This window comes from Sorex fumeus, unplaced genomic scaffold, assembly GCF_029834395.1.
Source record: "Sorex fumeus unplaced genomic scaffold, SorFum_2.1 ptg000094l, whole genome shotgun sequence".
NCBI lineage: Eukaryota > Metazoa > Chordata > Mammalia > Eulipotyphla > Soricidae > Sorex > Sorex fumeus.
The window spans coordinates 1,352,433-1,369,246 of record NW_026606151.1 but is presented as its reverse complement, the minus strand read 5'-3'; the positions used below and the strand labels follow the sequence as shown (position 1 = coordinate 1,369,246).

Below are 16,814 nucleotides of genomic sequence, written 5' to 3'. Positions count from 1 at the left end.
CATTGGGAAGGAATTACTATTAGCAAATGCAGGAGTGTACATGAATCCCAAATGTGGGAAGTCTCACAGTCCTTCCACAAAGAAATTGCTTGAAAACCAAGGAGTAGGGGGAGAATTTTTTTTTTTAAAGCACATGAATGTATAGACTTGGTTTAGGTTTTTGTTAACGTAATCCAGTTACAACATTTTCTTAAAAAATTAGAGAAATTTGAGTATGAGATATTATCTGATTTGACAGAATTAATCTGTCAGGTTTGTAATACTGAAATTTGATTATTTTATAAAATTCTTATCTGTTAATGATACATAGCTTAAGTATTGAGAAATAAAATATATTTTTGTCTGGGTTGGAGAGAGATAGTACAGCAAGTTGGGCATTTGCCTTGTACATGGCTAACCAAGGTTCAGTCCCCAGCATATGGTCTCTCGAGCAGCACCAGAAGTGATTCCTGAGTGCAGAACCAGTAGTTAGCTAGTACTACTGGGCGTAGTCACTCACACCCCCTCCCCCCCAAAAAAAGGTTGTCCAAATTTGCCTTAGCAATACTCTGAGCAGGGGGCAGAGAGATAGTAAGGTGCTTGCCTTGCACATGGCTGACCAGATTCAATCCCTAATGCACTGCATAAGGTTCCTTGAGCCTTGCCAAGAGTGATCCCTGAGCACAGCCAGGTACTCTAGGGGCCAGAGAGATAATTTAATGGGTTGAGCGCATGTTTTGCATACAGGAGGTGTGAATTTGATTCCTAGTTCTACATGGTTGCCCAAACACCTCTAGGAGTGACCCCTGAGCACTGAACTGAACTACCCAACAGGTGTGACCTCCAAATCAAAAATAAGATGAGTAAAATTAAAATGTTCTGGGGGTGGGATAGAAGTAAATAAGGCAGGATTTGGAAAATGTTAATAAGTATTGAAGCTTGGAGATAAATACTTGGAGATTTGTTATATTTTCTACTTTTGCTATGTTTGGAATTTTCCAGAATACCTTGTGATTTTATTCATTTTTTTATTTGTTTTGGGGCCATGCCTGGCGTTGCACAGTGATTGCTACTGGTTTTGTGCTCAGGAATCACTCTGTTTGTGCTCAGTGGACCATAAGGGATGCTGGGGATCACACCCTGGTCAGTTGTTCCTGCTGTACTATCTTTCTGGTCCCCACCATATCGTCATTTTTCAGAAAAGGACAGGCTTTTTGTTGTGTGCTGATGAAGTACTCTTCATGATTTAAGTTAAAAATTAAGTAGAACAAGGGCCAGAGAGTTAGTAGAAAGAGGTAAGGTGCTTGCTTGCATGTGGCTAACCCTGATTCAATCCCTGGCACTGCACGTGGTTCCCTGCACACCGGCATAAGTTTTAAGTACCACCAGGAAAAGTTAAGTAGAGTACCTGAAGATATGTGTATTCATATATACTAGAAGATGTCAAGAGTACGGAGGAACAGAACTGGGAATCAGGTAGGGAAGACTTGCTTTTTCTCTCTTCTACCTTTTTAACATGCGGTGTAGACTACTGAAGGAAAAAAAAATTGAGCGGATTGACCCAGAGAGATAGTGCAGTTGTTGAGGCATCCTCTTGCCATTTAGATCTTTGGCACCATATTGTCCTCTGAGCACCATTCCACATGCTGAATGTGATCCCCCCCACCTAATGTATCATACAAATGTATATAACTCCCAGTGAAGACTGAAACCGGTGTGAATCAGCACCACAGTTAGCTCTTGGGGTCAGAGAGCTTGAAATTGTAAGATGTAATTGAGACTTGCTCTTCAAGCCCATGTTTTCGATTAACATGTATCTTTGCTTGCTTATTTCCTTTATATCCAGTATTTCATGTGCAAGGCAAGCGCCTTACAGTCTCTCCACCTTACTGCTTGCAAAGCCAGGTCGTCTGCAGGCAGGGTAAAGCACCTACCCACAGTACTGTCGCATCAGCCCTATACAGTTTTTCATAGAGACTGAACGATATGACATACCCACCAACAGTTGATGAGGAGTTTCCTTCCCCCCCCCCAACTATTTGGCTATTTGGTTATTTTTATTCTTTTTTATTCAAAATTGTATTGATGAGAGTCTGTGGAGATAGCTGAGAGGGACAGAGCACATGCCTCAGATGCATGAGGCCCTGTGTTCAACCCTGTGGTCTTGCATGATCCCTTGAGCATCGCCATCAGATAGCCCATGAGCAACACCAAAACAACAAAACAGTGTTGCTCATTGTGATTTTACAGTATGTTACTAAAGTTAGAGTCAGTCCTGTGTGACTGTGTGGGGAAATAATGCTCTTCATAGACGTCAGGAATGCTGTTGCTTTGTTTACAAGAAACATGAGCATTCTGAATATTTCATTCACATTTATTTGGCTTCCAGAAATTTGCTAGGGAATAATACTCGCATTCTTAAATGCTTCTAAAGTATTCAAGTTGTACTAAAGACTTGTTGTTGTTTTGATTGGTTTGGGGCCACACCCAGTGAGCCATACCCGGTGATCAGGGATCACTCCTGGGGGACTCAAGACCATAGGGGGTGCTGGGTATCGAGCCAAGGTAGAACGCAAGTTTTAATGTAAAGTAACCCTCCTCCTCCTCTTTTTTTGGGGGGGTCACACCCAGCCATGCTCAGGAGTTACTCCTGGCTCTGCACTCATGATCACTGCTGGTGGTGCTCAGGGAACCATATGGGATGCTGGGAGTCGAATCCGGGTTGGCCGCATGCAAGGCAAATACCCTACTCACTGTGCTATCGCTCCAGCCCCCCTCCTCTTCTTTCTCTTCTTCTGCCTGCCATGTTTGCTAGACGGTGCCTGTCAGCTGAGTTTTGGATGAGTGCTTTCAAATGGATGCACAGATTGAGATTTTTTAAATTCATGTGATATACAGAGTGTGGGAACTTTAACTTCTCTAGGTGCTTCGGTCTTGTTCTTGCCCACCTGCTTCTTTCCTGAATTCACTCTTCTTTGAGAAACTGCTATCTCTGCCCACCTCTTCACCTCAGTAAGAAGCCATACCTTCTGCATCTTTGCACGAAATGTACTTTTCTGCTTGGCGGTGGTTCCTCAGTATGATTTGTTTCCAGGGCACTGATGATAACATTTCCATGTCCTTTCTCTATGACCTTTCATCCTCCCCCAGCCCATCCCTGATTCAGGCTCTAGTTCATGCTCTGAACATTAAATGGAAACACCGTTTCTTTGGAAACCAAGGATTAACTCCCAGGTGCCTTGGTTTACTGTAACTCCTTTTTTTGTGGCTACATACATGAATTTTATTAGTCCCAGTCTAATCTATCATTCTTTTTTGTTGCCTTCTTCCTTTTCCCCTGTCACATATTCTAAATGTTATAAAAATAATTGGGGCTTGCTGCTCAAGGCCGTGTTCTCCATTGAAAATGTATCTCACTTGCTTGTTTCTTTGCTTATTTTCACCCTGGAGGAGCCTATATTCTCTCTCTAACATGTACTGCTCCTTTTCTCTCCTCTCCTATCTAAATAAGTTTCAATAAAACTTACTGACTCCACAAAAAAGAAAAAAAAACATAATTTAATTTCTCAGTGCTCCCTGGATATAATCCAAAGGTATCTTTGCCTTTGCAGTTGCCGAATCCCTTGCCTGGAACATCTTCCCTCCTTTCTGGGCTTAGTGAATTCCTCTGCTAGGCCCTGCTCCCATTTGGAAAACATTCTGGCTCTCTTTCAGACTCCTCTCTCCTCCACAGCGGTCCTTATCAGCATGTGCTGGCCGGCACCAGCCCTTCAGTAGACTTAAGTGTTGGCAGACTTTTCTTTGTAACTGCTCAGTTTCCTGGGCTCTGTGGACCACGTGAACGTAGTCAGACTATTCGCCTGTGCTATTGTCTCTTGGAAGCAGCAGCACACTCTAGGTAAATAAATGAGCATGTCTCTATGTCAGTAACTTTTCTAGATCCTAAAATTTTATGTGAAGATCATTTTTAGGTCATGGGCCAGTTTATCATTCTTTTCATCAGAAAGGGAGCTGTTTCAGTATTGTATGTGTGTCTCTCTTTTCTTCCTCTTCCCCAGGACCTTGGTTCTTCTCTAAGGCAGTAAAGGTTAGTAGTCAACAGTTCTGGAATAAATGCCTAAATGTAGTAGTAGTTGTCGTAGTTGTCGTGGTCGTAGGAGTGTGTTTGATGGGGGTTCGCACCACACCCAGCTGTGCTGAGAGCACCACCAGGAATAATTGCTGAGTGCAGAGCCAGGAGTAATCCCTGAGCACAGTAACATGCCCTGCTTGGGAGACCGTATGCCGTGCTGGGATCGAACCCTGGCCGCTGTGTGCAAGACAAGCAGCCCACACACTGTACTATCACTCCAGTCCCAAAATGTGGTAGTTTTGAGACAAATGTTAACAATAATGGAACTTCATCTTAAGAATCAGTAATAATTTTTATATTTCCATTTTACGTTATAAGTACGGGCTGGAGCAGTAGCACAATGGGTAGGGCGTTTGCCTTGCACATGGCTGACCCAGTCGACCCGAGTTCAATTTCTCCGCCCCTCTTGGGGAACCCGGCAAGCTATCAAGAGTATTTCGCCGGCACAGCAAAGCCTTGCAAGCTACCCATGACATACTCAATATGCCAGACACACAAACACAGTAACAAGTCTCACAATGGAGATGTTTCTGGGCCCACTCGAGCAAATCAATGAAAAACGGGAGGACAGTGACAGTGATTATAAGTATATATTATAAATTCATTTCATGTAGAATGTATAGTAAGTATACATATATCTGAATATTTTCCCAAAAGGAAGTGTAACTGGTTACATAACTCAGGCGTTCACAGTCCCCCTTAGAAAGCTCTCCCTTCTGGTATTAGAGAAGTTCCAGATCAGAGTTCTTCCTCGTTTTCTTTTCTTTTCTTTTGTTTTTTTTCCTTCTTTTTTGGGTCACACCCAGTGATGCTCAGGAGTTACTCCTGGTTCATACACTTAGGAATCACTCCTGGCGGTGCTCAGGGGACCATATGGGATGCTGGGAATCGAACCTGGGTCTGCCGTGTGCAAGGCAAACGCCCTACCTGCTGTGCTGTTGCTCCAGCCCCTCCTTTTCTTTTTAAAGCCATTCGTGGCTGTTATCCAGCCGCAGTTATGCTTCCAAAGGGTTTCCCACAGAGGCTGAGCCTGCGCCAGGGCCTAGAAAGTCTGTTAGGGGGGCTCCTTGGTTTGACTCCCAACTCAGCACTGCTTCTCCCTGGGCCCATGTCACCAGATGGCTAAGGTTTGGTTTCCTCATCTCTCTTAGAGGGAGAATGAAGTCATCTGACTGCCTTGGCATGGTATTAGAAATGGTACATTAGCAATAAAAGGAACTAATGCCAGGAATTAATTAATACCTGCACAGAAGGCATTTAAATACTACCTGCTGTTTTTATTTCTCTCAGCATTGGTCTGCCTTTTTTCCCCAATAATCATATAGAATGAATCAGTGGACTGTTTAATTGTGGGAGGAGGTAGTTTTTGTGTGATGTTTGGTTTGGAGGAGGGGGCTGATCCAGTGGTGCTTAGGACTTACTCCTAACTGTGCTTACGGGTCACTCCCGGCAGTGCTCAGGGGGACCATTTGTGGTGCCAGGGATTAACCCCTATCCTATTTCTCTGGTCCCCAAGGAAGAGGTTGTTTTATAGAAACAACTGTAATGTTGCAGTGAGTTCTGTTCAAACAATACAGTCCATATAGTTTCTGCCTACATCATCATTCTTATGTAACCTGCAGATACAACAAAACTGTTGATTCTGTTAGTCTTCAGTTTAGAAATGAGTCTGAATACTGGGTAACATGAAGTGCTGTGTGTGGTTATCTTACCATTGGGACATTCGTTGGAAAGATAAAGCAGTACACTCTTGTTCAGAAGTCATACTTAAGTCATTCTGTGTATGTGTGTCTGACTACCTTTTTATATTTTTCTTTTTGTTCTATTTTGGGCCACATTGGGCAGTGCTCAGGCCTTACTCCTGGCCCTGTTCAGGAATCACTCCTGGTGGGCTTGTGGTGCCCTGAATCCAGGTTGGCCATATGTAAGGCAACAGCCCATACCTACCATATTATGCTCTCTGATGCCTTTATATTGTTTTTAAAACATGTTTTGTTGCTCGCAAAACAAAATCTATCAGAGTATTTGTTCATAGCTAGTATGTTTTTTCTCTGTATACTGGGCAAGGAATTTCCTCTTTTGTTAAACAAACACCCTACTTAGATAATTTGAAGGGATGTTTATAAGACATTTTGTAAATTGATTGTTTATGTATTAACTTTTCCTCCTTTCAAAAGTGTTTTGAGCTCCTGTGTAGGGAAAGGAAGGTGTTAACATGCTAGGAAATGAAACCATAATATTTGGCGCCATAATACTTTATTGATTTAATAGGAACAAGTTTCTTCACTTCATGTTGAGTTTTACTCATCTTGTAAGCATTTTATAGGATCATTGTGCACAAGAACTTGTGGCAGCTGTGCTTTCAGAGCATTCGGGAAAGAGAGAGAGAGAGAGAGAGAGAGAGAGAGAGAGAGAGAGAGAGAGAGAGAGAAAGGGAAGGGAGGGAGGGAGGGAGGGACGGACAAGAGGTCTGTACTCTGAGTGTATAGGTCTTGCATGCAGGAAGCCCAGAAATCCACTAGTCCCCAGAGCAACAAATAAACACAGTAAACTTCTATTTATGTGGACACTAGGGAAGTGCAGATGATAATTTCCTAGAATTTGGGTGTTGGGCATTGGGTCTTTCTTGTTTGGTTGGTTGTTTTGGTGTGTGTGTGTGTGTGTGTGTGTGTGTGTGTGTGTGTGTGTTTAAATTTTGTTTTGGGCCACATGAAGTGTGCTCAGGTTTACTCGTGACTCAGCATTAGGGATTATTCCTGACAGACTCAGGGGGCCATATGGGGTGCTGGGGATTGAATAGGGGTCAACTGAGTTCAGGGCAGGCACTCTACCTGCTTAAGTGTCTCTTGCCCTAAAAGGTGGGTGTTGTTGGTAACTGTTGTTTACAGTTGGAAGGAGCTGGTCTGTAGAGTCATTGTGTAGATACAGGACAGATCTCACAGGGCTGTGGGCCATTTGAGAGCTCTCTGACAATAATGGCAGTGTTGAAGTAGTTGTTGAATGCTGGCACTTTGCATTGTTGAAAATGAGATCATGTTAGATGTATTGTTATCAAATGCAACTTTCTGGAAATTAGTACTAGTGTCTACAGTAGTTTGCTAATTGGGATTTTCCATACTCAGTGCTATGGAGAATCAAGTTCTGTTGTTGTTTTGGGAGAGTTCTCCCCAGTGATGCTCAGGGTCCACTCCCAGTAGTACTCAGCCTGGCCATGTGGGCCTGACAGTTCAGACAGGTCCTGGTGATACAGATCGAGTGCCTAGGTGTTGAGACTCAAATTAGGAGCCTGTGGGCTAGTCATGTGCTCCACCTGTCAGTCTAACTCCTCTGCCCAATAATGTTTTTTGTTTGTTTGTTTGTTTGTTTTTGCGTCACACCTGGTATGCACAGGAGTTACTCCTGGTTCATGCACTCAGGAATTGAACCTGGGTCGGCTGCGTGCAAGGCAAACGCCCTATCCGCTGTGCTATTGCTCCAGCCCCTGCCCAATAATGTTTTAAGGAAACTATTTCCAGAACTTTAGGATGCCTAAAGTTTACCTTTTTTTGCAGGGGGTGGGGGGTATGTCACACCCAGTGATGCTCAGGGGTTACTCCTGGCTCTGCATTCAGGAATCACACCTGTTGATACATGGATAGACCATATCAGATCCGGGATTGAACCTGGGTCTACTGCATGTACGACAAACTCCCTAACCACTGTGCTATCTCTCCGGCCCCGAGGATGTCTAAAGTTTAATCTAATCTAACCAACTGTACTCTGGTCAGTAGGAGTGCCCAACCCCAACCCAGGGGCAAGAAAGGAGGGGAACCCCTCTCAGACTTGTCGGAAGCCCACTCTCCCCTATCAGTCTTCCAGCTCACCCTGGCTGGAAGAGTCTGAGACCGCTGTTTGCTGCATCTCTCTTCCCTGTTTTTAGCTCCAGTCACACATTTGTGAGATTGTGCCTTAGAAATATTCACTGCACATCTTACTGAACTCCCAAATTCATATGGCCAGAGAATTGATCTCCCTGTGGCTCCCTTCCTTACTGTGCTAAAACCATTCTCAGTGAGGGAGCACACCCCCATTGACCCGGCCCACATCCATTCATCTGGTCCTGAGGACCCTTCTGTTAATGGAAACCTGTCTCAGCCCCTAACCCACATTGTGTCCTCAGACTTCTTTAACCTGTGTTAACTACGGGAGTTGTTATTAGGCTTTGCCATTTGTAGCCTGAGTAAAAATCCTAGGGTGCCATGAGGTAATATGACAGTGAGAGCATATGCCTACGTGTGTCCAGTCAAGGATCGCCTGATCCCGCGTGGTCCCCACAGCATGATCCAGCCCGATCCAGCCCTCGAGGCTCCTAAGCCTGAGTTCTACAATGAGTCACTCGGGGCCAGAGAGAGAGTACAGGGGTTTAGGTGCATGCCTTGCTCATGGTCAGCTTGGGTTCAATGCCGAGCACCCCAGATAGTCCTCAAGACACATCGGGAGTGATCCCTGAACTCAGAGCCAGGAAAAAGCCCTGAGCACAACTGGGTCTGATGTCCCAAAAATGAAAGAAAAACTATATTCTTAAAACTTGTTTTACTTCATTGAGATTAAATTTACATAACATTAATCTCCATAAAAGAACCGAGTTCGTCACATGTAGTAACCTCTACTTTCTAGTTTCGGAGCAGCATCATGACTCCAAAATAAAAGCCTGTTCAGTTAAGCCCCAACTCACTGAGCATTCCTGGCAGTCCCCCAGTCTGCTCCCTGTCTCTGTGTTGCTCTCTTCTGAGAGATTTATCTGTGAGTCTCTGGATCGTGGCCATTAAGGAGCTTATCTGGCGCCAGAGGCAGTTCCTGGGCGTGATTGGCTGGCTACCGGAAGCATAGACATATGGAGGGAAGGTTGCCCATTCCCGATTCCTTACAAGCCTGGAGATTTCAGTCACACGTCCTGCATGCATGGGTTTTTCATCAGATTCGCTTATGGATGAGGCTCATTCGAGTCTGTGGAGATCGGCCGTGAGCATGGCAGCAGTTGAGTTCTGGAGGTTTCCAGCTGCCAGAGCTCTGTTGGGGCGGGCAGGGGAACTCACCCGCCCCTCTCCCTCTCTGGGTTGCCCTAGATGAGACAACCTGGCACAGGGTCCGGAGGCATCTCTGCAGCATGGCACTCTGTGTTACTCTCATCTGAGAGATTTATTTGTGAGTCTCTGCTTCTGGTCTCTGGATTCCCCTGTTCTACATCCTGCGTACTGTTCTGCATACGAAGCTCAGCTTTTGTTCAGGATGGAGTTGCTTCCCAATAAACAGACGTGTCACAGCTAAGCCTACACTACCCAAGCAGAACACTTAGATTAGCCTACAGTTGGGCAGAATTATCTAAACTGTCTATTTTTATACCTAGTGTCAAACACTTTGACAAATATTTTTTAAACCTGATAGAATGTAGAAGCAGTGTCCCCAGAGCTGGCAGTGACGTGTTTACCTTTGTGGTTCTGAGGTAAGCTGCTTAGCAGCTCCCAGCAGCACCTAGGAATATGAAGCAATAGCGTGGGTGAAAAAAAAACCAATTCAAATTATGGGGGCAGAGGCGGGGATTTGGGCATAACACACTCAAGACAGTTGACCTGCCAAATACTTATACTTTTTACATCATTTATAAAATTCAGTGACCTAAGTAGAGACCCCTACATATCCTCTGTGACATTTGAGTCTAAGTTTCACTTATCCGGTTGTTTGTTCATCATTAGGCCACACTCAGCAGTGCTCTGGGCTTATTCCTGGCTCTGTGCTCAGGTATCACTCCTGGAAGACTCAGGGCCATATGGGTTGCCAGGAATCACACCCTGGTTGGCTACATAAACGGCAAATACCCTACCTGATGTACCATATTTCCACCTCTCACTCAGAGTGTTCTCAGGATCCATCTGCAGTGGAGTATGTATCAGTACTTCTTTCTGTTTTATGGATGAATAATAATTCATAGACGTATTTTGTTTCTCCTTTCATCTATTGAAGAACTTTTAGCTGGCTTCCACATTTTGGCTACTGTTAATAGTGTTGCTACAGGTTTCTGTTGGGGAAGCTCTGTTTTGTTCTGGGAGAATTGCTAGCTCATCTGGTAATTTTATGTCTAATTTAGTGGAAGTGGGTAGACAACACCTAGCAACACCCAGAGTTTACTCCCGGCTTTGTGCTCAAGGATCACTCCTGGCAATGCTCAGAGGACTATATTAGAGTACTGGGTATCAAACCAGGGTCAACAAAATGCAAAACTTGTGCCTGAACCCTGGTGCTAGCTCTCTGGCTCTTTCTGATAAGTCACCAATTGTTTTTTGCAGTGCGTGAAGTATGTTACATTCCTATTGATGCTGTGTGAAGGTGTTTTTCTGCAGTCCTTGCCAGTTCTTGTTTTTAAATAATTGCCATTCTAGGGGTGTCAAGTGGTAGCTCATTTTGGTTTCATTTTGCACGTCCCTGATGACTGATAATAATGGACATTTTTGTGTGCTGATGGATTATTTGTTTGGAGAAATGCTGTTTGTATTTTTGTTGTTAATAGAGTAAGTTCATTGTGGTATATATACTTATGGATTTATATATAGACCCGTGGACCTGTTAGACCCCCAAGTTAGGATAAGAAATGTCAAGGAAAGCAGAGAGTATCAGAACATTTTACAAATTCTAGTTTTTATGCTGGATTACCTTTCCAGTAGACAGATAAAACTGTAGAGAAGGGCTGGAGCAATAGTACAGCGAAGTGGTTAGGGCGCTTGCCTTGCACGCAGCTGACCCAGGTACAGTCATTCCATAGGTCCTCTTCATAGGTCCTCTGAGCCCCACCAGGAGTTAAGTCCTCAGCACTGCTGCGTGTGGCCCAGAAAACAAAAACAAACAAGCAGAAAGCCTGATGGGAATGTGGTTGTGAGTTTTTATGTTATTCCGCCCTTTGTATTGAAGATTTTAGTCTTTTTATCCCACTTTATTGGTTTATAAATGTCTACATCTCTTCTTTCCAACTTATTTTTATTGAGGTAAAATGTCCCCTAACAGTTTGCCTTTATAAAAAATCTTAGTTTGTATTGACTGGAAATAAGTTTTATATATTTTAAATATTGAACCCTTATCAGATAGGTTATTTGTAAATGTTTTCTCCCATTGTGTGGGTTGCCTTTGCAGTCTTACTTGTATTCTTTAATGTGCAGAAGTTATTCTCTCTGTCTTTGTCTCTGTCTCTGTCTCTCTCTTCCTGATGATTGTTGTTTGGTTTTGCACCCAACAGTGAGCCAGGGCTTACTCCTGGCTCTGTGCTTATGGGTTGTTCTTGGCAGTGGTTGGGGCAACATATGTGGTGCTGCAAATATAGTTTCAGCCCAGAAGTTATCCATTTTGACTGAGACTATTTGATCTACTTTTTATTTTGATTATATTTGTTTCAGGTGGCAATTTGGCATTATCTTGAAAAATCCAAAATCCTAGAAATTTACTTTGTTTAGCTTTAGATCTTTAACATTTAAAAACATTTAGGATTTTGGGGGCTGGAGCGATAGCACAGCGGGTAGGGCGTTTGCCTTGCACGTGGCCAACCCGGGTTCGATTCCCAGCACCCCCGATGATCCCCTGAACACCCAGGAGTAACCCCTGAGTGCAGAGCCAGGCGTAACATCTGTGCATCACCGGATGTGACCCAAAAAGAAAAAAAAATTAGGATTTTGGTTCATTTTTATTTAATTAATGTGTATGTAATGTGTATGTTGTGAGATAGGATCCTAGTGAAGATTGTAATTTCTCTCGATTTTATAGCACAGCAACAAAACCGAATTCCATATTGTGTTAAATGTTCTTCATTGTAGGCTGGAGCTATAGCACAGCAGGTAGGGTGTTTGCCTTGCTCGCGGCTGACCCGGGTTCGATTCCTTCATCCCTCTGAGAGAGCCCGGCAAGTTACCGAGCGTATCCTGCCCACACGGCAGAGCCTGGCAAGCTCCTGGCAAGCTCGAATACATATCATGTATTCGATATGCCTAAAACAGTAACAAGTCTCACAATGGAGACGTTACTGGTGCCCGCTCAAGCAAATTGATGAACAACGGGAGAACAGAGCTACAGTTCTTCATTGTATTAGACAAAGCAGGAGGCCAGTGCAGTAGTACAGTGGCAGTGCAGTCGGGCTCTTGCTCTGCCTGTGAACAACCCAGGTTCCATCCCCATCACCACATCTGGTCACCTGAGTCCTGCCAGAAGTGATACCTGAACAAGGAACCAGGAGTAAGCCCTCAGCATCACCAGATGTGGGCCAAAATAGGGGGGAATAGAATGAAACTTAAATATATATGTATATATATTTCTAATTCTTGTAATATGGCATTTCCTCAGTTTATGAACTACCTATAAAGGTGACTGTATAGATTTGCGGGTTTCCTTTTGGTATACCTTTAGTCCCTTTTGAGTCTATTCATCAGAGACTGTAGATAAGCATCCGGCAAACCTATCAGAAAGGGAAAGGGTCTGTCTCTTTTCCTTCACAGAAAAGAATTTCAGGAGGAGGCAAAACAGTGAAGCAGAGTAGTTTTTATTGAACAGACCTTGCTTAGGAAGATGTGAGAGAAGACAGAGAGGGGAAATGTGTGCAAGGGAAAACACAGGCAGCAAAGAAACCTCGAGACCAGCAAGAGAGAACGTTCGTTCAGGGAGAACACGGGCTTGAAGAGCTAGCCCTGAGCAGCTTTTGGGAGGAGCTTTTATACAATTCTTCCAGGTGGTTCTTTTCTGGAGCTAGCATGCATAAAAATTAATCTGGGCTTTGTCACAGGAAAGCCTTGCACTGTTGATGGTCTTATCAGAATCTCATCCCTTGCACTGTCGATGCAAGGGTCCACCCTTCCCCGAGTAGGGCCTTCGGTTTCTACAGCTGGGTTTCTCCTCTTCAAAGAGCTCAGGATTTGTATTTCAAAGGGATGTGGGCCTTGCGCCTCGTGCTGCTTCAGGGCTAGGAAATCTCTTCTTAAATTTTATTATTCCCCGAAGTACTTTGCCAGTGTATCCTTCCCACCTCCCATCCCCCATCTGCCCAACCAAAGTGCCCCAAGTCCAGGTGCCCTTCTTGCTTTGACTACTTTCCAACCAGAAACATAGGTGACCATGCGGGAAGTGATTTTGGAGAGGTGTGAACAGTGAACGGCTACTAAGTCCATGGACTCCAGCGTTTAAACTCTGAATTTGTACGCATGTGTCTCTGAGTCCGTAGCTGCCCATATAACCATATCCCCATCCTCTGTGACTCAGGTCCTGCTCGTGAGCAGTAGCCGCCATCCAGACCGATGGATTGTCCCTGGAGGAGGCATGGAGCCTGAGGAGGAGCCGAGCGTGGCGGCAGTCCGCGAAGTCTGTGAGGAGGTAAGCTGACCAGAAAGGGCTGGCCCAGTTGGAGCGCCAGGCCCCGCGTCGCCTCTGCAGCTCCTGAACTGATCGCCGTGGACTGAATGGACATTCTCTCAGAAGATGGCACTTACACTTTGCCTTTGTGAGGAAGGGGTGATGGGGCTTGGCATGCCGTGTGTATGGAGCATTCTGCTGGGGGAGGCCCCCCTGCTGGTGCTGGATCTCACTGCACAGAGTCTGCACCCGCCTGTCCTGCCTCCTCGCCATGCATCAGTGGCTAAAGTACATTCTCTTAGCTCCAAACTCTTCATGGTGCAACTTGAAGAGAGAATAGTATCTTCTTTTTTGTGTAATCAAATGATGCTCCACATACAATGTTTTGAGTGTACTCATCGTGTGTAATGTAGTTTATAGATGCCCAATAAGAAAGAGTCTTGGGTAGGGGCTGGAGTGATAGCACAGCAGGTAGGGCGTTTGCCTTGCACGTGGCCGACCTGGGTTCGATTCCCAGCATCCCATATGGTCCCCTGAGCACTGCCAGGGGTAATTCCTGAGTGCCTGAGCCAGGAGTAACCTCTGTGCATCGCCAGGTGTGACACAAAGAGCAAAAAAAAAAAAGAAAAAGAAAGACAGACTTGGGGGAGGGGAGAATTAAGAAAGAGTCTTGCTACCTTAATCCCCTTCCTTTAGAGTTTTCAGTTTGGTTGGTAAACTGAGAAAGAGATTGTAATTCAAAACCGGGGGAGGAACTGATGATCTCAGTAACCTCTTGTGACAGCATGCTCTGGGCTGCTTACATCTCCTCCCTTAGGAGTATAACTCTGGGGTGGGTTTGTGTTATCATCCCCATGTATGTATCCTGCCCACGTAGAGAATGCTTTAAGGCAATTAAAACTGAGATAAGTTAGTGGGCCAGAGTACATGCTTTACATGCCGGAGGCCCAGGTTCAGTCTCCAGGACCAACATGATCCCCCAAGCACTGCTACGATGCAGCCCCCAAACAGTGAGCCTGAAGTACCTAAGCACTGCTGGGCCAGCCAGAAACAAAGGACTGATTCCAAAACACATAAAATAGCACTTGGGACAAGTCTTAACCTTTATTTCTTTTGGATATTTACTGAAAATATTTTAGACTGATCTTATCTTTGGAATTCTTCCTCACCCCTTGGAGTTCTAAAGGAATTCTTTTCCGTGCTATGAACTCTGCATACTTTAAATTGATTTATTTCTCTGCTATCCATGAAATTACAATCTCTGAGGACAAAGATTGTTTCCTTTGTTGTGTGTTGTTGTTTGGGGGTCACATCCAATGGTGCTCAGGGCTTTTTGGCTCTGCACTCAGGGATCACTCCAGACGATGCTCTGGGGACCATATGGGTGCTGCTGGTCCAACCTGGGTCAGCCATGTGCAAGGCATACATTCTACCTGTTGTATTGATGCTCTGGCCCCTTGCTGCCTATTTTAAATTCTCCCTTTCTCTCCCTAGTATATAGCCTCTCTCTCTCCCTAGTATACAGTGAGGTGCACAGAAAATAACTAGTACAGTCCTGTGTGACAGAATAATGGATGAACAGGAAAAATCCTGCAGAAATACCCCAAATGGAGATTATCAGAGGATAGAAAGTGATAAATATTGACAGAGAGAATGTGAAAGGCATTTTGTGTTTGTTTGGGTTTGCTTTGGTTTGGTGGGAGGCCAGCAGTACTGGGGGTGGGGTGGGACTACTTCTGGCTCCATGCTTGGGGATCCTGATGGTGTTTGGGGGACCATGCAGTGCTGGGGATCAAACCCAGACCTTCAGCTTGCCAGACAGGCACTCAGCCCTTGGAGCTGTCCCTGAAGCCCTGAGAAGACATTCTCACAGTCGTAAAAATTGTTCCACTCTTACCGAACCAGGCACAATGAGGAGTGCATGAGGTTCAGGCCAGTTTCACGGGGCACATTTAAGGGCACATGGAAGGGAATAACTCAGATTTTTACTTCTGATGATTCTGGACACCCAGTGTAGAGGAAGATTTTTCTGTTCTCAATGATCAGGTCACCAACTGTGTGTGCTCAGGGCTTACTCTTGTCTCTGCACTCTGATCACTCCTGGTGGTGTTCAGGGAACCTTAGAGGTGTCAGGGATTAAACCCGGTCAGCCATATGCAAAGCAAGCACCCTGCCTGCTGTACTGTCACCCAGCCCTGACTTAAATGCTTTAATATTATCTTCCTGACAGTAGTGTCAATCCCACAGGACTGTCCCCCACTGCTTGAGGTACCAGTTGCAAGCCCAGGTTATCTCTTGTGCTTTTCACCAACTTTTTATAGACTGGAGATGCCAGAGACAGTACCTTACCTCGGGTTTGATGTGCTAGAGCAGCTCAAGGAACTCACAGAACCCATTATGTTTGCCAGTTTATTTTAAAATACGAAAAAGAATTTTGGTAAATAACTCGATGAAGACAATTAAATTCTGGGAAGACCCTGAGCGCAGGAGGTTCTGTTCCTATGAAGTTGAGGTGTACCCATTACCCTCCTAAAGTGGTACTTGCTGGTCCTTATATCCTAGGCTAATGGGATTTTTATGGGCACTTTTGGATTGACCACAAATTAATGATGTTCAGCCTTATACTCAGCTCTTCCTAAATGGAAGGAAGGACTGAAATTCCGAGTTCCTCATCATGACTTGGTCTTTCTATTGGCCAACTCCCATTCTTTTGTTTTATTTTTCACTTTAGAGGGTGGGGGTTTAGACCATGCCCAGTAGTCACAGGGATTGCTCCTGGTTCTGTGCTCCAGGGACCATAGAGTAGAGGGGGGTAAAAGCCAGAGATCCCGTATACATTTGTATACATTTTACATATACACAGGGCCTAGAGAGATAGTACAGTGGGTAGAGCGCATGTCTTGCACACGGCCAACCCAGGTACATTACTGATACCCTGTATGGCCCTCCAGGTACCACGAGGAGTAATTCCTGAATGCACAGCCAGGAGTTACCCCTAATCATCACCAGATGTGGCCCAAAACCAAACAAAAATGCACTCAACCAGTTGAACCATCTCTTCAGTCCCACACACCCCTTCCCATTCTGAAGCCATCCAGGGACCCACCAAGATTCTCCTCATTAAACATAGTGCTGTCACATAGGAACTTGCAGGAATGTCAGGGACTAGGTCAAAAGACCAAATATTAGCGCAAACCATGAAAATCGTTCGCTTCCAGGGGTTGGAAGGGTTTCAGGAGTACTGAAACCTTTCAGCAACCTAGAGCAGAGACCAGTATCTGTTTTCTGATATCTCAGCACCAGAATCTTGTCTGCTTTTTTCTGGAGGATCCCAAAGGTTTGAATG

General features: G+C 44.8%; 1 protein-coding gene across 1 annotated transcript in view; it reads left to right on the top strand.

The window, feature by feature from the left end:
* NUDT3 (nudix hydrolase 3) overlaps positions 1–16,814 on the top strand; it is a 74,235-nt gene that overhangs the window by 34,979 nt on the left and 22,442 nt on the right. The window contains exon 2 of the mRNA XM_056132645.1: positions 13,379–13,489. Coding sequence (XP_055988620.1) covers positions 13,379–13,489 — 111 coding nt within the window. The remainder of the gene's footprint in view (positions 1–13,378; positions 13,490–16,814) is intronic.